The sequence below is a fragment of the Tupaia chinensis genome, unplaced genomic scaffold, assembly GCF_000334495.1.
Source record: "Tupaia chinensis unplaced genomic scaffold, TupChi_1.0 Scaffold000354_1, whole genome shotgun sequence".
NCBI lineage: Eukaryota > Metazoa > Chordata > Mammalia > Scandentia > Tupaiidae > Tupaia > Tupaia belangeri.
Genome location: NW_006159849.1, coordinates 359,845 through 382,330, shown reverse-complemented (window position 1 = coordinate 382,330; position 22,486 = coordinate 359,845). Strand labels below are relative to the sequence as shown.

The following is a 22,486-nucleotide window of genomic DNA, read 5'->3' as shown; positions in this document are numbered from 1 at the left end:
CCGGCAGGGGCTTTCTTCCGCGGGCCGGCCCCCGCCCCGCCTCAGCATCTGGTTCAGCCGAGTAAGTAGAGCCGCCTGCCGCCCTCGACGCTCCCTCCCTGGCGTCCCGGCTCCGTCCCGCCCCCAACTTCCACCCCAGCCACCGACCCCTGCCCGTAGGCGTCAGAACCAGTCGCCCTCCTGGTCCGCGTCCTCGTTCCAACTACTTGGCCTCACGTACTCGCCGGCTCGGGGCACGTCCTCCGGCCGGGACTCCCAGCTGGATGAAGTCTCTGCGGCCGACTTTCCGTGCGCCTCCCGGCGTTGGACCGGCGGCCGCGCATAGTGCTCATCCGGCTCGCTCCCTCGGCCGAGTCCAGATTTGCTCTCGCCTCCCTCCCTCCATTCTCCGGAGGAACAAATTTGTTTGAACTTTCCACAATTAGAAATCTGGGTGTTGTGATGTCCCAACCCTCTCTTGCTTTGTAAAGGTTGTTGTTTTGGAGTTAAGGAAAGCCTGTTGGGCTTTATCCTTTGCGAGACTTTACAGGCCTGTGGTAAGTTATTTCTAGGAACTACAGCCAGAGTTTTTAATTTAATTTAATTTTTTTTTTTTTAACTAAAGGTCTGGTTATCCAACTTCCCGCCCTACCGTCAACATCCTTTTCCCACTTTTCAGGCTAGTAGTTTCTCCGTTGGTCTTGGACTCATGAGAGAATTGTAGGGGCATAAGGAGGAGCGGAAATCGAGCTCAAATCTGTCCGCCCTGGTGCCTGTTACAACACCTGGAAATAATAAGGCTTGGGAAGAGCGAAAAGCTGAGTTCTTGCTTTGAGTTTTGGTTATCTTTTTCTTGTATCTAAATACCAAGTATATAAGAGAACTTGAAAAATAAGTGGTGGTTGGAATTCTACCTATTGTTCTATAAATACTAATACAGGTTTGTCTAAAAAACTGCAGAAATCAGAATATAAAAATGCCCTCCTTTTTTTTTTTTTTAATCTCCTCCAGAGAAGGCAGTACTAATGGATGTCACATAAAGTTTTTTCTCTTTTCAAAGCTAATTTGACCATATGGAGGTTGAAATACTGGCTTTAATTAGGTTGGTTAAAACCCCTCAATATCTGGGTATTACTTTATGATTGCCCTTGACTGTCCTATACACATCCTTAGTAAAAACTGATGTGGACCTTAGATAATGCTGGTACAGACTGTTTGCCATTAAGATTTAGCTGATCTAATTTTCAAACTTATATCAAAACATCAGGATGCTATAAAAGCATAATAGTAGTATATGTTGATAATTGATTGCATTTAAAAATATGTATATCATATGCTATATTCATTTGGTTTTGAAAGGAGATAGTCATTATAGTGTACATACCAGTTGAATAATTTTTAATTCATTGAGATGTATATAACTATTAGCTAAAAGCACATGCAGAAAAAAAATTTGGAACTTGAGTTTTAACTTGGCTTCTGATTTAGTACATAATTTCACTTGAATTTATTATAAAGCCTAAAATTTAACATTTCTTGTCAAAAGGCAGATCTAACTTAATATTAGGCTAAAGTAAACTTAATGTGAGGGATAAATAGACTTGAAGCCTGTAAGCCACTTTATTCCCCAGTAAAAGGAATATTAAAACATGTCTCAACTTTCTTTATAGCATTGCGAATATTCTTGAAAGTATCTGTTGTTTGACATTAGAGTTATAAATCCAAGGCAGTGATGGGATTAAAGCTACTAATGCTGTTTTTTTTCAAACTCCCAACCCTACACAGTGCTCCCTGTTTCCTTAGAAGACCAGAGGTGGCTACATTTGAGATCCAGTGTGCAACAGTTAGGTTGTAGGGAATCTATGAATACAAAAGAATGGAGTGAAATGAAATGCTAGAGGAGATTGCTGGGTACTGTAGATTTATATGAGTGGATAACCTTGATCTAGGCATCAGCTTTGTCACTTAAAAAATCAGTTTTAAAGAACTCTGATTCTGAAGACTGTATATATGACTAGGTGAGTGGAGAACAGGTGTTGGACTTCAACTTCCAGTGTTCTCTTCCTGGGATATGCCGTTTCTTACTCTATCTTTATACTGATTTTTTGGTTTCTGAGTTTTCTGAAACTGTTTGTTAAAACAAATTTAGGTCAAACTTCTTTCAAAGCTGAAAATACCTCTAGGTAAATTAAGGTGCTATTAGTTATTCTTTCATAACTTAAGATAATTGGTTTAAAATATTAGCTCTGAGAACAAGAAAGCTTTGATTTTGGAGAGGTTGAGCTACACGTAATTTTATAACATAAAGTTAATTTCAAAGATCTGAAGGGTTTTATAAAATTGAAGCCTTAGCCTTACTTGAGGCATTTGTAGGCAAAGAGAGACATATTCAGAGATGACAACCCATAACAAGATTTGCTTACTTGAGATATTGTTAGGGCTCACTTAGTAAATTAAGCTCATTTAGGAAGGATACAGTTTTATTTATTTATATGTTTATTTTAGATTTTTGTCATTGGATGCATGTGCTTGACAGAAAGGGCAGATGAGAAAGCATTCCCCCCTCCCCCCCCACACACACCCTTCCAAGAATCATGGCCATGCCGCAATCTCTTCCCCTCCATTTTCCTCTTAGTATTTTGGGTATGCACACACAGGTGCCTGGTGTGATTTTTTTAAGCTGCTGGATCTGGGATTCGAACTGTGATTAACCTTGTGACAATCGAGCACCTTATCCACCACACTGCCTGCTGGCCCCAAGGAAGGATACATTTTTTAAAAATGAACACCATTATACCAGGCTTGTGGAAGGGGCATGCGTTTTATAGCTTAAGCTAGATGTTTTAATATCCAAAAGAATAGTTATATGTAAAATGTTGATTACCTATGAGAGTATGGAAACATTGAAATAAAATCTCTTAAGAATAATTAGTATACATTTTATGGGTCTTGTAGTGAACTCTAGTGTACCTCGCATAGCTACAGTTATATTCTCTAAATAACTATTTGGCATCTCAGTGTTAAAGAGTCATCTCTTTAGAATTAATTCCTATCCTAAATTTGAAAAAGTTAGTATAGTACCTTTTAGACTTGCATATGAACAGAAGAGTTTCTGTAGATAGTCACTGAGTTTTGATGGAGGCTTTAAACCAGCATATTATACATTATTGAAGTGTGGGGTCTTTATTGCTTCATCTTTAGTGTGTTGTGTTGATGTAAGTACATTATATGCATTGCGTTTCTGTTATACTTAGGAGTTGTAAAAACTAAGACTATTCAAAAGTCTACACTGGGAATCATAACTTATTCCAGGGCCCCAAAAAGGTGTTACACAAAGTTCAGTATGTATATTAGATTGGTGGAAGGTGAAACTTCAGTGATGGGGCAATTAATGTATTTCTGGTAGAGGTGAAACTTCAGTGATGGGGAAATTAATTTATTTCTGTCAAGGGTATCATAGAAGTAGTTTTAGCTGGGACCAGTAGTTGGCGTAATGGCTATGTCGCTGGACTCTCATGTAGCCAGCCGTGGTTGGAGTCCTGGACCCAGTGGCTTAAACTCACACCGGGTGCATGCGCGTGCCTGTGTGCCCAAGATCCCGAGAGGAGAATGAGGAGAAGGGATTGCAGTGTGGCCACCACCCCCCCTGGGGGAGGGCGGCAATTTCTCGCTTTCTGTGTCTCTCTGTCTTTCTGGGAAGTGCATATGCTGTGTAGCAAAAACCTCCCCCCCACACACAAAGAAATAGTTTTAACTTCGATGATGAAGCCGTTGCATAAAGCAGGTTATGATTATTATGATTGGGATAGGTGTTGTGTGAAATGAGTTATGTTTGTACTATGCCAGGCATGCCAGGTGACCAAGAATCATTCTTTTGTGAATATGAAAGTCTATATACTTGTATATGTGACCCTTAAATAATACCTTAGAATGTTGTCATTCTTTTATTTTTAGAGCATTGTCGTTCTCTCTCACTCTCTTTTTACTATAGGGCTTGTGTACTCTCAGGAGGGAGAGAGGGAGAGAGAGACAGAAACAGAAAGCATTCCCTGGGGAGATGGCCACTCTGCAATTCCTTTTCCTCCATTCTCCTCCTGGGATTTTGGGCATGCATGTGTGTACACACACACAAACAGGCGTGTGTTCACACATGCCTGGTATGAGTTTCAAGCCACCAGGTCTACGACCTGAATTGTGGTCAACTGCGTGGGAGTCAGCGACATGACCAATTACACCATCTGCTGGTCCCTAGAGTATTGTTATTCTAAATTAGCTATGTAGTCATACCTCAATTTCCAGGTTATTGACTGTTTCACTTATTTCACTTACTTTTAGATGTATGTATTTTAGAACACCAGCTGTGGCAATGTAAATGGGCACCCAGTGAAAGGGATAAAGAGGAATGTTATATGTAAAAAAACATTCTATCCAAAGATGTTAGGGTGTTAATATGATAAGTGAAAATGTTGTTGAGTTACCACTGCTTGCAGGTTGCCTTTAACTACTGGGCCTTTGAAATAAATATCTTTGATTAACCCTGAGCAAAATCTTAAACATTCCAATTGGCGTGTGCTAATAGTGAAAGAGAGAGAGAGATGTTAAAGAGCCAAGCTATAGGATCAGGTAATAATTAACTGTGTGACCTCAGAAATGCCATATATTTGTATCAATAGTTTCCCAGCATTCCTATTTCTCAGTTTTTCAGTTCCATTCTATTATTACTCACTACCTTCAGAGAGCCTTCTTTTTAAATTCGGTTTTTGGAAGTCTTCTAGGGTTCACTGTTTGTTAAAAGAATGAAGTTTCAGGGCCAGCTCTGCGGCACAGTGGTAATGCACTAGAGAAACCAAATCCCACATGATAACTTTGGTTTGAATCCCTTCCCCAGTCAGCCTGAAAATACACTGGCTTGTGTATGAGTGTCCCTGCAGGATCCCATGAGCTAGAGGATTAGAGGAATGGGATTACAGTGTGACTAGACTCTGAAAGTTTTCCTCCCTCTCTCTGACTTGCACATGCTCTGTCATAAATAAAGAAAATAAAGAAAAATGAAGTGTTGGTTGGCTCAGTGTCACAGCAGTAACTTGTTGCTCAAGGCAAGTTGAATCCATACAGAAGATTGCATGTTTGGTTCCTTAGTTGACCTGTACATTCCAGGTACAAACATTCATGATTCTGGCTGGCCAAAGGTGGGTAGGATGAGGAGTCACAGTGTGAGAGACTGGGGAGAGTGTCTCTCTCTCTCTCTCTATTTATCTATAAAATAGATAAATGTGGAGAAAAAAAATTTTCAGTAGTTTGATATAGAAAACATTCCCCTCTTTCCTTGCTCTTTTGCCATATCTTTGCCTGTCAGAATATTATGCTTCCTTTTCCTTCTTTGAAAAATCTTTCTTTTTATATGAATTATTCTATACCTAGATAATCAGAAGTGCTCATTTTTTGAACTGCTGTTTTCCCCCAGCTTTATTGAAAAAAAAATATTTTTTTTAAACTTAAAGCCAGGAAACAGGTTAGTATTCTGTCCAAATAGGTACATGAACCAATTGACAGCTCAAGACAGGGCAAAAACTTAAAACTAGACAACAAAGCCTAGAAGAAAAGCAGCAATATTTTAGTCAAAAGTCACATAATGCTATTTCACCAGTTCAGTCTCATGTACTTTATCTTCTGTTGTGGTTCGATCTTCCCGATTGAATTCTGGGATGTGATATTCAACTCCAGACTTGGCCCTATGGTTAAGTTGGCCGTTTTCTTAGTTTCTGAACTCTTATTTCTGTGTGTCTGTATTTAGTTTTCCTGACCTAGCACTCCCTTGAGAACTTCTTGGAGATCTGGTCTGGTGCTGGTAAATTCTTTCAGGTTTTGTTTATCTGAGAATGTTATTATCTTTTCTTCACAAATGAAGGATAATCTTACCGGGTACAGTATTCTTGGTTGAAATTGCGTTTCCCTTGAAACTTTGAATATATTTTCCCATTGTTTCCGATGAGAGATCTGCTGTTAGCCTGATGGGATATCCTTTGTAGGTAACTTCATGTTTTTCTCTTGCCAAATATATTCTTGTCTGTGGTTTTGGTCAACCTGGCTATATTGTGTCTTGGAGAAGATCTTCTTGGGTTGATTCTATTTGGGGTCCTTTGTATTTCTTGGGACTGGATCTTTGAGTGCCTTTCTAGGTTTGTAAAATTTTCTTGCAGGATTTCATGGAATAGATTATCAATGCCCTTATGAGTCTCTTCACCTTCTGGGATGCCAATTATCCGGATGTTTGGATGTTAGATGGTATCTGGTATTTCTCGTATATTATTCTCATTTTTTGGGCAATTTTCTTAGTCTTCATAGTGGATTTTTCTAGGCCAGCCATTTTCTCTTCTACGTCTGAGATTCTATTTTCTGTACGATCTAGTCTGCTTTTAATATTTTCAAGGGAGATTTTGGCTTCCTGTATTATAGCCTTCATCTCTAACAGTTCCATTTGCTTCTTTTTTAAAGCATGTAATTCCTCTTTTAAATCGCAAGAATTTCCTCACCTCCTGGAACTCGTCAGCTCCTTTCTTCTTTCTCTTCTGCAGTTCACTATCTTTCTTCTCTTCTATCTCTGTTAGCTTCACCATTAGGAATGTTCTAAATTTTTTAATCAGATGTTTCCATGATTTCCATTGAACTGTCTGTGGATGAAGAGGAGCTAATCTTTTCCCTTGGAGGAGAGGTATTTTCTTGCTTTCCCATATTTCTTGTGGCCCTGCGGTAATTTCTAGTCATCTGATGGATGGTGTGTTTCTTCCCAAAATTGAAGTTCAGTCATTCCAGTTTGTGGGCTGGAGGCTGAATTATCAGTGGAAAATCTTCATTTTTCTTATTTCCCTGAAATTACTAGTTCTCAGGAGCCATGAAGGTGTCGTCTTCTCAAGGCCTGTCCCCTTGCCTCTCTTGCAGCTTTATTGAATTATAATTGACAACTAAAATTAGGTATCTAAAGTGTACAACATTGATATTTTGATGTACACTTTTTTTGTGAAGAGATAACCACAAAACTATAATCATTAAACTAACATAATCCACCACTTCACATAGTTACTTGATTTTGTGTGTGTGATCAGAGAATACCTAAGATCTACTGTCTTAGTAAATTTAAGGTATTTAATATATTATTAATTATAGTCACCATGCTGAATGCTAGATCTCTAGAAGGTATTTATATTATAACTGAAAGTTTGTACCATTAACTCAAATCCACCCTCCACCCCCCATTTCCTGCAGCTCCTGGCAACCACTGTTCTGTTTCTATGAATTTGGCATTTTTAGATTCCATTACTGTGCAGTATTTTCTTTCTGTGTCAGGCTTAATTCATTTAGCATAATGTCCTTGATATTCATTCATATTGGTGCACATGGTGGCATTTCCTTATTTCTTAGGGCTGAATAATATTCCTCTGTGTGTGTATCTCATTTTCTGTATTCATCAATCGATGGACACTTAGGTTGTCTCCACATCTTGGCTGTTTTGAATAATGATGGCAGTGAGCATGGAAGTGCAGATAACTCTGACAAATTGATCTTAAATGTTGTGGTAAATACCGAAAAGTGGAAATGTTGGGTAATTTGGTAGTTCTATTTTTAATTTTTTGAGGACTCTTTATAGTATTTTCTGTAATGTTTATACCAGTTTACATTCCAGGGATTCACTTTTCTTTCATTCTCACCCTCACTTGTTACCATTTGACTTTGTTATGATAGTCGTCCTAATATATATAATGAGGTGCTATCTTATGGTCTTGATAGACATTTCCTTGATGATTAATGATATTGGGTACTTACCATTTATTTGTCTTTTCTTTTTAATTGTCCGGACACCGTCTTTGCCCATTTTTAAGTTGATTTTTAAATTTTGTTTTTGCTACTGAGTTGTATGAGTTCCTTACATATCTTGATGTTAGCCCTTCATGAGATGTATGATTTGCAAATATTTTCTGTCATTCCATAGATCAGTTCTTAGTTTAGTGTTTCTGTTATTACGCAGTAACTTTTTAGTTTCATGTAGCCTCACTTGTTTATTTTGGTTTTGTTGCTTGTGCTTTTCCAAAAAAAATCATTGCCGAGATCAAGATCAGGGAGCTTTTTGTTGTGTTGTTTGAAGATTTTTGTGGTTTCAGCTCTCACATTTAAGTCTTTAATTCATCTTGAGTTGTTTTTGTGTATGGTATAAGGGTCTATTTTCATATTCAATATTTCCCAGCATCATTTATTGAAGAGACTGTTTTTTCCCCAGTGTATATTCTTGGCACCTTTGTTGAAAATTAGTTGACTGTGGGACCAGCTGATGGCATAATGGTTACATTGCTGGGTTCTCAAGTAATCAACCACAGTTCAAGTTCTGGACCTGGTGGCTTAAAACTCAGGCTAGGCATGTGTTCGTGCATGCTCAAAATCCTGAGAGGAGAGTGGAGGAAAAGGGATTGTGGCATGGCCATCTCCCTTAGGGGGAAATTTCTTACTTACTGTCTTGTTTCTCTCTCCAGTGAGTGCATGTACCCTATAGCAAAAACCTCTCAAAAGAAAAAAAAAAAAAAAAAGAAAAGAAAATTAGTTGACTGTGTATGTTGTGTGGGTTTATTTTTGAACTTTTTATTCTGTACTGTTGGTCTATATCTGTTTTTGTTATAGTACTATATGATTATATTTTGAGTACCTATAATTTTATAATGAGGATACTTTTTGAATATTTTTAAAAATTTTATTTATTCATTCATTTATTTTAATTTGATAAGAGAGAGAGACACAGAGAGAGAGAGAGAAGGAAAGTGAGAAAGCAAGCCACCAGGTCTGGGACTCCAACCATGGTCAGTCATGTGGGAGTGTCCAACACTTTACTAACCAAGTCACCTGCTGGTCCCCTTGAATGTTAACTTAAGAATGGAATTAAAAGTATGAGTTTATCTGGTACAAAAGTTATGAGACCCATGCATAGTTTCTTTTATAATAAAGATTTTCCATGAAATTTTTGAATACTCTCTATATACTTTGAGACCAGGTAGTGTGATTCTTTCAGTTTTGTGTTTATTTTTCAATATTGCTTTGCCTGTTTGTGGTCCCATGTGAATATTAGGATTTCTCTCCTATTTTTGTAAAAAAAGGCTATTGGAATACGGATTGCATTTAATCTGTAAATCACTTTGATTGTGTAGTTTTTTTTGTGAGTTTGCTCATTTGAGTTAAGTTTATTTATATCAAGAGAGAAAGAAACACATGCACACACACACACATAAATGCAAGTTCTCTCAGCAAGGTTCTCACCATGCTACAATCTCTTCATCCTCAGTCTTGCAGCGAGCCAGGATTGCAGTCATACTCGGGATATTTATGTCTACTCAGTATTTGAACCCTAGGTTTTCTTGTATGGTCCACTGTTGTGCTGTGGCACCCTGCTGCCTGTGGCACCACAGCTCAGCCTGTATTGACTTTTTTTTTCTAATTGCCAGTGGGCATGTGCCCTCTTGGGATGGAGGGGGGAGAAAGTACCCACTCGGTAGAGCATGGTCACGCCACAATCTCTGTTCCATTTTGGGCATATACACGTAGCACCCCAGTTGTTTTTCAAGCTTCCAGGGACAGGATTTGAACTGTAGTCAGCTATATAACATCTAGTTCTCTTAACCACTAGGTTCTGGGGCTGGCCCAACATTTTAATAATATTAATTTTTTTCAATCTTTGACATGGGATTCCTTTCCATTTATTTGTATCTTCTTCAGTTTCTTTCATCAGTGTTCTATAGCTTTCTGTGTTACCTTCTTGGTTACACTAATTCCAAGGTTTTTTTTGGATGCTATTGCTTTTTTTTTTTTTTTTTTTTTTTTGTACAGTTTGCCTTTAGTATGTAGAAAAACAATTTTTGTGAATTGATTTTTGTATCATGCACCTTTACCACATTTGTTTATTAATTCTAGCACCGTGGAGTTTAGAGAGTTTTAAAGTACAAAGGAGACTTCTAAAAGTTTGTAGAAAAATGGAATTAAGGTACAGTTTATTTTGTTGCAGAAAAATTTTTCATATCTCTACAAAGTTTTTTATGATATTTTCCTTTATGATATTTTCCTTTTTCTTCCTTTACTCATGAAAGAGCATGCATATGTGAGAATGAGGTTATGAGGCACCCTCCACAGGGTCTGATCACACTGTGATCTCCTTCCACTTCTTTGTTCTGTAGGATATTGGGGACTTGTGCATCTTCTTGATGTGTTTTGGGCTGATTGGGCTGGGGGTATAAATTATAGTTGCCACATGGGATTCAACCTCTTTTGAGGAACATGTTTTGACTAGCCACAGACCAGCCTAGAACTTTCCATGAAGTTTTTTTTTTTGAGAGGTTTTTGCTATAGGGCGCATGCGCTCACCAGACAGAGAGAGACAGACAGAAAGCGAGAAATCACCCCCCAGGGGGGATGGTCACGCTGCAGTCCCTTCTCCATTCTCCTCTCGGGATCTTGGGCATGCACGCACATGCGCCTGGCGTCAGTTTAAGCTACCGGGTCCAGGACTCAAACCGCGGTCGGCTACATGAGAGTCCAGCAACATAGCCATTACGCCAACTGCTGGTTCCTCCATGAACTTTTTATAGACCCCCTTGTATAGATCATGTCATCCACATACAGTTTTTCCTTTAAGCTCCTGCTTTGTGTTGCAAGTTTTATTCTTAATGCTTTTTCTGTATGTGTGTGTCAGAGGATACATGAGCTGTGCACACCTCCCCACTGAAGCCTGTTCATACTGCAGTCCATTTTTTCTCTGTTTCTTTATGGCTTTGGGATTCTGGGCCTGTGTGCACATGCCTGGCATGTTTTTCAAGTTGCCAAGGCCGGTATTCAAACTATGGTTAGATTTGGAGTCCTTCTAAACCTAACCGTGGTTGACTACATGGGAGTCCAGCGACATAGCTATTATGCTAACTGCTGGTCCCTAGCTTATCAAATTGAAAAAAAATTTTTTTATCATTATTCTTCAATTTTGACCAGAGAGAGAGAGAGACAGAAAGACAGATAGAAAAAGGGAGAGAGAAAAAGCAAGCCACCAGGTCCAGGACTTAAACTGTAGTTGGCCATGTGGGAGTCCAGCACCTCAACCACAATGCCACCTGCCAGCCCCCTGTAGCTTATCAAAATTTAGATTAATATATAGTCATATACAACCAGTTAATCTCCTAATTTCTGGTATTTTTTCGTATTGGCATGATCTATGGGAAAAGCAAGTCATACTAGAAAAGCAGTACAAACGGTTTGATTATTATTTTTTTTTAGAGAAATTTTTGCTATAGGGTATGTGTGCTAGCTGGAGAGACAGAGAGAGAGGGACAGACAGAGAAAGTGAGAAATCATCCCCTACAGAAGATGGCCAAGTCGCAATCCCAACTCCTCTATTCTCATTTTGGGTATGCACGCACACGTGTCTGGCGGGAGTTTTAAACCACTGAGTGCAGGACTCGGACTGTGGTTTACTATGTGGGAGTGCAGTGATGTAACTGCTATGCCATCAGCTGGTCCTTTGACTTATGATTTTTTTAACTTTTTGATGGGTTTATTGAGATGTAACTTCATTGTAAGTGAAGGAATTCTTGGACTTAAAATCGTTTGACTTACAATTTTTTAACTGAATTATAGACTTAACAGATCATTAAAGGTACTTTTGACTTAAGGTATTTTTGACTTATGATGGGTTTATTGGGGCATAACCTCATCTTGATTCAAGAAAGTAGCTGTATAAACAAACTTAAAGAGTACAGTTTACCCATTTGCATGTGTCTTCTAGTTCATGCTTCCAGATCTGGGCCCATTCTGGTAGTATTTTTGTAGTTGGAACTAAAAGACAAAATCAGTAAACTTGTAGGACATAAAACTAGCATATAGAAATAAGCTGCAATTCTGGACACAGAAGTCAAAAATTCTAAAAGAAATGAAAGAGTTTCCATTTATAATGATATCAGAAAGAAGAAAAAAAATGTAAAGATTTTTGCTACAGGCTGCATACACTTGATGGAGAGACAGAGACAGAAAGCGAGAAATCACCCCCCAGGAGGATGGCCGTGCTGCAATCCTGTCTCCTCTATTCTTCTCTTGGGATTTTGGGCACACATACACATGAGCCCTGTGTGAGTTTTAAGTCTCTGGGTATGGGGACTCAAACCAGGGTCAACTAAATGAGAGTCCCGTAACTTAACTATTACGCCACCTGCTGGCCCCATGAATAAAATATTTAAATGATAAATCAAACTATAAATACGCTTGCTTTCCTGATTTGATCATTGTATATTGTATTCATGTGTCCAAAAAATAACACTGTACCCCACAAATATGCACAATTACTATGTATCAACTAAAACTAAAAAAAAAAAGAAAAAAGTACCAGTATATTGTCAATGGAAACAAAGAAAGAAAGCTTGGCCTAAGATTTCCCATATTGGGGCCAACAGGTGGCGTGGTGGTTAAGGCACCTGGCCAACCATGGTTCAGGTAACGGACTTGTTGACTTGAAAATCATGCCAGGTGCATGTGCATGCATGTCCAAAATCCTGAGAGGAGAAAGGAGGAAATGGGATTGCTATGTGGCCATCCCCCAAGGGAGCCATTTCTCACTTTAACCCTCTGTGTATCTGTCTCTCTTTACAGCGAGCGTATGTGCCCTATGACAGAAACCATACATGAATGAATGAATGTATGTCTCCCAATATATCAGGGTGGTAATTATTTACAAAATTATTGATCATAAAGTATTAGGTGAGTAAAAAAAATGAATATAATAATCAGAATTAAATTTAACCAAGGAGACAAAGGATTTTCATAATGAAAACTGCAGAGGACACAAATTAATGTGAAGACATCCCCTGTTCTTAGATTGAAACATTTAATTTTGTTAAGAAGTCATCATTGTCCAAAGCAGTTTACAGACTCAGTGCTTTAAAAATAAATAAATAAATAAATAAATAAGTATGCATATATATACACACACACATTATGTTTTAGTCATGATAAACAGGGCATGTACTCCATGAAAGAAAGGAGATAGACAGACAGACAGATTGACACAGAAGAAGCACCCTCAGGCTTCTTCATGCCATGGATCCCCATTCTGGATCCCCATTCCTCGGGCTCCCAGCTCATCAAGATCCTTCCTGTGTGTTTACACATGTGCTTGATGTGTTTTCTGATTGATTTAGGGATGTATAATATTTGTCATTCATGTGTCTTCCAGAACCACAGTTCAGTTTGCTCTCAATTATACCACCACCCTGGGCCTATAGTCAGTGCTATTTTTGTTAAATTCTCAGTGGTATATTTGGCATACCTGTGGCATGGTGTTTAAAGCAGCTGGATCCCACATGACTGACTGTGTGGTTTGAGTCCTGGACCCAGTAGCTTGAGAAACACACCTGGCATGTATGGACATACATGCCAAAATCCCAAAGGGAGGCAGAAATGGAAGAGAGGAGATTGCAGCATGACCATTCCCCAAGGAGGATGCTTTCTCATTTTTCATTTCACTCTCTTGCTATCTCTCCCTCATGTGCCCCCTGGCATAATTTAAAAAAAAAAAAAAAAAAAGGTTAAGACCTGCTTTATAGGTTGGCATATGGTTTGTGTTAGAAAATGTTCCATGTGTGCCTGTAAGTCATGTGTATTTTACTATTGGTGGAGTATTTCTAAATATTAGGTTAAAATGACTGACACAGCTTTTCACATCTTCTGTGTCCTTGCTCATGTTAAGTATAGTTTTCCCATACATTGTGGAGAGTCAAGGATTGAAATATACAATTTTATGTTGAATTGTCTTGTTTCTTTTTTTAGTTCTGTTAGTTTTTTCTATATTTTGGGACTGCATAGTTAGTTTTGTCTACAGTTAAAGTTGTAGCTTCCTTTCGTATTAACTCCTTTATTATTACATACTGTAATTTTCTTCATTATTTCTACTAATCTTTATATTCGAGTGTATTTTGTTTTCTGTTGGTATAGCTAATACAGTTCTCTCATGGATAACACTTGTATGGCATACCTTTATGCATCCTTTTACTTCAAAGTATAAATGGCTTTGAATTTAAAATGTGTTTCTTAAATAAAAAGTATATACTTGGCTCTTGCTTTGTTTGGTTTGGTTTCCAATCTAGTGTGATAATCTCAGTAACATTTAATAGAGTTACTGATACTTATTCATTTTATATTTTCTGTTTTACTATTTTTGTTATATTCACATTTTCCTTTGTTTAACTATTGTTCTGACTTCTTAATCATATTTTTGGAAGTTATTTTACTAATAGTCGCTCTTTTGATTACATTATGTGCTATATTGCAAAGTGTTTACAGACTGAATTCTGGTAAAATACAGCAAAGTTTTTTAGTCCCTTTCCCCCTTTGTAGGTTTTGGCCATAGGACATATACAGTTGCTGGAGAGAGAGAGAAAGGGAAAGTGAGAAGTCGCCCCTGTAGGGGATGGCCATGCCACAATCCCTTCTCCTTTATTCTCTTCTTGGTATTTTGGGCACACATGCCCTTCATGATTTTCATGACGCCAGGTCCAGGTCTCAAACCATGGTTTGCCATGTGGGAGTACAGAGCTTTAACTACCACATTACCTGATCCCCTCACTAGTCTGTTTTCATTTGCTTTTAAACGTGTGGTAAAATGTATGAAACAAAATGCATTATTTTAACCATTTTTAAGTGTGTAGTGTTGATGTGTTAAGTACATGTACATTGTCACAAAACCATCATCACCGTCTATTGCCAGAATTTTTTATTAAATTGAAATGCTATGGCCAGCAAATACTAATTCCAATTTTTTTTGGTCCCTTCAGTCCCTGGCATCCACTTTTGTGTTTTACTTTAAAATTTTTGTTAATATAATAATCGATCATTTTGGGACCAGCAGCTGGCATAATGACCATGTTGCTGGACTCCCCATGTAGTCGACCGCGGTTCGAGCCCCAGACCCAGTGGCTGAAACTCACACTGGGTGCGTGTGCGTGTGTACCCAAGATCCTAAGAGGAGAATGGAGGAAAAAGGATTGTGGCATGGTCATCCCCCTTGCGGGTGGTGATTTCTTGCTTTCTGATTCTCTGTCCCTCTCTTTCTGGTGAGTGCACGCGCCCTACAGTGAAAACCTCTCCAAAAAAAAAAAAAAATCATTTTTCTGGGAGCACAGTGATTTTTACAATACAAAACTACAGTGCAGGGACCAGCAGTTAGTGTAATGGCTATGTCACTGAACTCCCACATAGTTGACCGCGGTTCGAGTCCCGGACCCAGTGGCTTAAACTCACGCCGGGGGTGTGTGTGGGCGTGCATGCCCAAGATCCCAAGAGGAGAATGGAGAAGGGATTGTGGCATGGCCATCCCCCCTGGAGGGTGATTTCTCGCTTTCTATCTCTCTGTCTCTGTCTGTCTGGTGAGTGCACGTGCCCTATAGCAAAAACCTCTTCAAAAAAAATATTACAGTGCATAATGACACCTGAGCATCCAACAACTGATAAAATGATAAAATGTGGGACATATATGCAATGGAATACCACTCAGCCATTAAAAAGATGAAATTTTGCCAATTGACATTAAATGGGCATGCATTGAAGACATTATGTTAAGGGAAATAATCCAGAAACCAGAAGAGAAACACCTCTTGTTCTCTTTCATATGTTATTATTAAAAAACAAACAAAAAACCCTGTCAAATGACTTCTAGAGATCGGGAAAGATGGCGCTAAGGAATAGAAGGGTATTAATGAAAATTAAACTGCACATAAGTAAGAGAGACAATCTACTGTTAAAAATAAAGGGAGAGAGGGGCCAGCAGCTGGTATAGTGGCTAAAGACTGGACTCGCATTTGGTTGACCATGGTTTGAGTCCTGGATCTGGCGACTTGAAACTCAAGCTAGGCATGTATGCATGCGTACCTAGGATCCCAAGAGGACAACAGAGGAGAAGAGGTTGTGGCATGGCCATTTCCTCTGGAGGATGATTTCTTGCTTTCAGTCTGTGTTTCTCTCTCTTTTGGGTGAGCACATGTGCCCTGTAGCAAAAACTCTCAAGAAAAAAAAAAAATTACAGGTAGAGGATACAGACAGCAACAACTTACTATGTATCTCAAAGTTACTAAATCAAAGTTTTTTTTTTTAATCTTTACAATGAAAGTAATGACAAGTGGTTACTTTTTTCCTTAATGTTTATTGGTCATTTGTGTGTTTTCTTTTGAGAACTGTTTATTCGTGTCATTTGTCCATTCATTAGTAATGTCCATTTTTTTTTTTCATTGAGTTGTTATACCTTGAATACCTTGAATATTGGTGTGTTTTCTTTTGAGAACTTTATTCAGGTCATTTGTCCATTAGTAATGTCATTTTTTTTCATTGAGTTGTTGGAATACCTTGAATAGTATTAATCCTTTATCAGATGGATAGTATGCAGATATTTTATCCCATTCTGTTGGTTGTCACTTCACTCTGCTGATTGTTCCCTTTGCTGTGCAAGAAACTTTGGTTTAATATAATTCCATTTATTTGTTTTCACTTTGTTTCCTTTACTTTTGAGGTTTTACTCATGAACTCTTTGCCATGTTATTTTTTTGTTACTATGGCCTTGTAGTGTATTTTAAAATTAGGTCATATGGGACCAGCAGGTGTGATGGTTACATCACTGGACTCGCATGTAGTTGACCACTGTTCAAGTCCTGGATCCAGCAGCTTAAAACTCATGCCAGGTGTGTATGCCCAAAATCCTGAGGAGACTGGAGGAGAAGGGCTTGCCGTGTGACCATCCCCCTTGAGGGATGATTTCTTTCTGTCTCTCTGGTGATCGCACGCTCCCTACAGCAAAAACCTCTCTTAAAAAAAAAAATTAATCATATGATATCTCCTCCTTCATTCTCTGTTGTTTGGGATTGACTTGACTGTTCAAGGTCTTTTGCGATTCCATGTAAATTTTGTTATTTTTCCTTCTATTTCTGTAAGAATATAGTTGGTATTTTGATAGTATTACATTGGATCTGGAGATTATTTTCAGTAGTATAGGTGTTTTTAATGGTATTGGTTCTTGGATTTCATGAATATAAGATATCCATACATTCATGTCTTTCTCAATTTCTTCTTATCAGTGGTACAAAATTTTTATTGTAGAGACTTTGCTTAATCTATCAGTTCTAAGAGATTTTTTGGAATCTTTTTTTTTTTAACTTTTTTTTTGTAGAGGTTTTTTTGCTATAGGGCACGTGCGCTTGCCAGACAGACAGAGAGAGACAGAGAGACAGAAAGCGAGAAATCACCCCCCAGGGGGGATGGCCACGCTGCAGTCCCTTCCCCTCCATTCTCCTCTTGGGAGATTGGGCACTCATGCACACGCGCCTGGCCTGAGTTTTAAGCCACCGGGTCCGGGATGCGACCCGCGGTTGACTATGTGGGAGTCCAGCGACATAGCCATTACGCTAACTGCTGGTCCCTGGAATCTTTTTTTAATATGTAGGATTACATGGTCTGTACACAGGAATAATTTAAGTCTCTAATCTCTGATTCTGATGACCTTTATCTAATTATCCTGTCTTAGTGCTCTGGCTAGGACATCCAGTAATATATTAAATAAGAGTAATGGAAGTGGGTATCTTTGTCTTGTTTAATTTCTTGAAGGGAGAGCTTTCTGATTTTTCTTATTCAGTATGTTAGTTATGGGTTTGTCATATATAACCTATATTGTTGTGTTTGTCATCTATAACCTTTATTGTTGATGCATGTTCCTTCTGTACCTAAATTGTCGGCCTTTTTTGTCACCACAGGATGTTTTGAATGCTTTTTGTACTCTTTTGAAATGATCATATGGCTTCTATACTTCGTTTTGTTAATATGGTATATCACATTTCTGGATTTGCATGTTGAACCATTCTTGCATTCTAGGCATTAAATCCACATGGTTGTTTTGTATAGACATTTTACTGTTGGCATCAATTTGTTTGGTTGTTGAGTTTTTTTTGTTTTGTTTTTTTCATCTGTATTCATCAAAGATAACTTGCCTGTGGTTTTCTCTCTTTTTGTTGTTAGCTTTGCTATTAGGATAATTCTGTCCTCATAAAATTAGTGAGCATGAGGATATGACTTTTACCACTTAGCCTTTTTTTTTTTTTTTTGAGAGAGATTTTTGCTATAGGTTGCGTGTGCTTTCCAGAGACCAAGAAAGTAGGAAATAACTCCCCAGGGGAGTTGGCTACACTGCAGTCTCTTCTCCTCTTGAGATTTTGGGCATGTACGCAGACATGCATGACATGAATTTCAAGCTGTTAAGTCTGGGACTTGAGCTCTTGAGCTTCGGTCTGCCATGTGGGAGTTAAGGGACATAACCATTGTGTCATCTGCTGGTCCTCCACTTCAGTTTTTTTGTAATACTGTGAGGAGGAGCATTAGTGTTAAGTCTTTAAAAGTTCTCTGTGGGGAGCTTTTTATTAGCCTTCTTTGTTTTTAGTGATCTATTCTGGTTTTCTCTTTGTGGTTTAGTTTTGAATTTATCACCCTATTCTTTCCTAAACACCTTGGGTTTGAATGGTTTCTACTCAGAAATCCACTGTTAGATGGGTGTTGTTTTAAATGTAATTTGATCCTTTTCTCTTGCCATTTCCACAATTTTTACTTTATTGTTTACTTTCTGCATTTGAATTGTCATGTGCTTTGGTGAACATCTCTTTGGTTGATCTGGCTGTCTTTTAGCACCTTCTTTCTGGATATTTACATTTTTTCTAGTACTTGGAAGCATTTGGCTATTACATTATTAAATATATTTTTAGTTCCTATCTTTGTCTCTTCTTCCTCTGCAATGCCCATGATGTGGATGTTTGTTTTTTCATATCCCATAAAACCTGCTGACTGTTTTCATACCTCGTTGCATTTTTCTCCCCTACTTGGATGATCTCCAAGGATTTACCTTCCATCTTTGAGATTCTTTGCTAGCCTTTTTCTAACCTGCTGTTGAAGCTCGCTCTCTATTGTGTTTTCAATTTTGTTTATTGAATGCTTCAGTCTAAGAATGTATTTTAGGTTTTTTTTTTTTCACTTTAGTCTTGTATTTTTCTGACTTCATTTAATTGCTTATCACTGTTTTCATGTATTTCACTTGTTTAGGTTCATTTTGAAATCCTTTTGAGGTATTTAAGGAATTTTCTTACTTTTGAGACCTGTTACTGGAGAATTACTGTGTTCTCTGGGAGATAGTACATTTTTTTGCAGTTTTATGTTTGCTATGTCTTTATTTTGATACCAGTGCATATGAAGAGAGATAGTCTTTCTGATTTTTTTTTTTTTTTGGAGAGGTTTTTCTCTATAGGGCATGTGCGCTCGCCAGACAGACATAGAGACAGAAAGCGAGAAATCACCCCCCAGGGGGGATGGTCACGCCGCAATCCCTTCTCCATTCTCCTCTCGGGATCTTGGGCACGCGCGCACATATCCCCGGCGTGAGTTTTAAGCCACCGGGTCGAACCGCGGTCGACTACGTGGGAGTCCAGCAACATAGCCATTATGCTAACTGCTTGTTCCCAAGTCTTTCTGATTCTGAAGGTATCTTAAGTGGTAGATTTTTTAAAATTGGTAATGTGTTCTTTAGTGTTGATTAACTGGTATATTTTGAATTGAGTGGAGCTGTAGGGGCAGAGGTTGGTGGACACCTGTAGGGGAGAGACCATGTTCTTGGATAGCTGCATAAGCTGGACCTAGGGCAAGCTGGGATTATGAGAGTAGAGATTGGATGGTTTCCTAAGTGGGGAGGAGCCATACCTGGTGTTGTAGTGTTTGTTGGGCACAGAACAAGTGAAGTGCTTTGATGGTGGGACCACCTGGCTCCTGCAGGACAGGGGGCTGTGTGCTCAAGTCATAGTGAACCGCTTCTTTTGTTAGTCCACCTTTTGTCCTGAAGCATTCTTTTCTGCTTTCATGGTTCAGGTTTCATTCCAGTAGTCACTCTGTTCTCAAAATGTATAGCCCTGTTGCTGTGTTGCTCGATCTATGTCCTGGAGTGTATAATGCTGTGTGGGTTTGTGTGTCAGGGTCATAGCCTTGTTCAGTCCAGTTGGGATGGTAATTGTAGCCACTCACTAGGCTTGGTGGGATTTTAGTGATTTCACAGGGATTCGAAGGTGTTCAGGAAGTCTGTTCTTTTGGTTCTATTCAAGTAATTACATTGTTTCCAGAATTGGGCAGCTCTATCATCTTGGGTCTTGGGAGTTCAGGTTAACTAGAAAATCTGTCTATCTCTGGAATTATGCAGCCCCCATGATCTCAGGAACTTTCATTCATGGCCTGGGACTGTAGCACACTGGATTCAAGTGGAGTTAGAATCGCCCTCCACAGTAGTATCACAGGTTGTTAGGATTTCTTGTTCTCCCTTACCCAGCACAGGAGAGTCTGCTGATTCCATCCTGGAATTCAGCTGACTTGAGCACTTCAGTTCCTGTTCTGTGCAGTTGCAGTTACTCTTGAGTTTTCACATTTCAGAAAACTTTCAACTGTTTCAAATACTGTTCCTTAGAAATTCCAGGTGAAATGTGAGTGTTTTATTCCTTCATTGTGGAGGAGATAAATGCTGGATCCTTCTCATCAGCCATCTTGATTTGTCTCCTATTCATTTTATTCTCTATATTTGTAAATTTTGACCCTTTTAAGTAACTCATACAAATGGAACCACACAGTATTTATCCTTTCGTCGTTGGCTTATTGCACTTAACATAGCTTCTTCATTTATCGTACTATGTGTAAAATGTTTCTTCATATGAGTGAATGATATTTCATTGTTTATGCACTCATCTGCAGATGGATATTTGGTTTGTTTCACCTTTCGACTGTTGGGAATAATACTGCAGTGAACATGGGTATACAAATACCTGAATTCCAGCTTTCATTTATTTTAAATAATTGCCCAAATATGAAATTACTGTATCATATTGTAATTCTATGTTTAATTCTTGAACAATTGTATTTTTAGGGAGAATAGGGTGGATTGCCACATGATGTTTTCCAGTCTTACACCATTGCGCTCTTCTACCAGCAGTACGCAATTGTTTCAATTTTTCTACATCCTTTCCAGCAATTTTTTTTTTAAATGATAGCCATCTTAATGGTTCCAAATTGGTATCTGGCTTTCATTTGCATTTCCCTGATGACAACTGATTTTTTTTTTTTTTTTTGGAGAGGTTTTTGCTATAGGGCTTGTGTGCTCGCCAGAAAGACAGAGAGAGACAGACAGAAAGCAAGAGATCATCCTCGCCAGGGGGGATGGCCATGCCGCAGTCCCCTCTCCTCAATTCTCCTCTCTGGATCTTGAGTACGCACGCATGCACATGCAGTTGGCGTGAGTTTAAGCCACCGGGTTTGGGACTCAAACCGTGGTCAACTACTTGGGAATCTGGTGACATAGCCATTACGCCAACTGCTGATCCCAGTGACAACTGATATTGAGCATATTTTCATGTGTTTATAAATCATTGCATATCTTCGGAGGAATTTTGTTGTCCAAGTTCTTGGCTCACTTTTTAAAAATAATTTAACTTTTTTATTATTATGTTTAGTTTGCTAGAAGGCACTTGTGTTCACTGGAGAGGGGATAAGGAAGAAAGAGAGGGAGGGAGAAAATAAGTTGCCAGGTCCAGAACTAGAACCATGACTGGCCACGTGGGAGTTTAGTGTTGTAACCACTGTGCCACCTGCTGGCTCCTCTTGGCTCTTTTTTTTTTTTTTTTTAAAAATTTTTTTATTTTGGGCCCCACATCTGGCGGCGTAATGGCTATGTCGCAGGACTCCCACATAGTTGACTGCAGTTCGAGTCCCGGACCTGGTGGCTTAAACTCAGGCCGGGCGTGTGTGCCCAAGATCCCGAGAGGAGAACAGAGGAGAAGGGATTGTGGCGTGCCATCCCCCCTGGGAGTTGATTTCTCACTTTCTGTCTGTCTGGCGAGCGCATGCACCCTATAGCAAAAACCTCTCCAAAAGAAAAAAAAAGAATTATTTAATTTTATTTATTTGTTAATTTATTTTAATTCGACTAGAGAGAGACACAAACTGTGATCACCTGTGTAGGAGTGTCCAGTGCCTTAACCACCATGTCACCTGCTGGTCCCACCTCTTGGCTTATTTTTTAATCATGTTGTTTTGTTGTTCTGGTTGTTGGAGTTTTTATGTTTTCTGGATATCAGTCTTATCAGATAGCTGATTATAAATACTTTTTTCCATCCTGTAGGTTATCTTTCACTCTGTTGAGGGAGTATCCTTGGATACACACAGGTCTTTGATTTATTTATTTATTTAATTTTTTTGAGAGGTTTTCACTACAGGGCGCGTGCGCTCGCCAGACAGAGAGACATAGAGACAGAAAGCGAGAAGTCACCCCCCAGGGGGGATGGTCACACCGCAATCCTTTCTCCTCCATTCTCCTCTCGGGATCTTGGGCACGCGCGCACACGCGCCCGGTGTGAGTTTTAAGCCACCGGGTCTGGGACGTGAACCC

At 38.9% G+C, this 22,486-nt stretch overlaps 1 protein-coding gene across 1 annotated transcript in view; it reads left to right on the top strand.

Annotated features, from left to right (window-relative positions):
* The window catches only part of RIC1 (RIC1 partner of RAB6A GEF complex), a 161,385-nt gene that overhangs the window by 354 nt on the left and 138,545 nt on the right, over nucleotides 1-22,486 (top strand). The window contains exon 2 of the mRNA XM_027773410.1: nucleotides 8-61. Within this exon, the coding sequence (XP_027629211.1) occupies nucleotides 8-61 (54 nt within the window). The remainder of the gene's footprint in view (nucleotides 1-7; nucleotides 62-22,486) is intronic.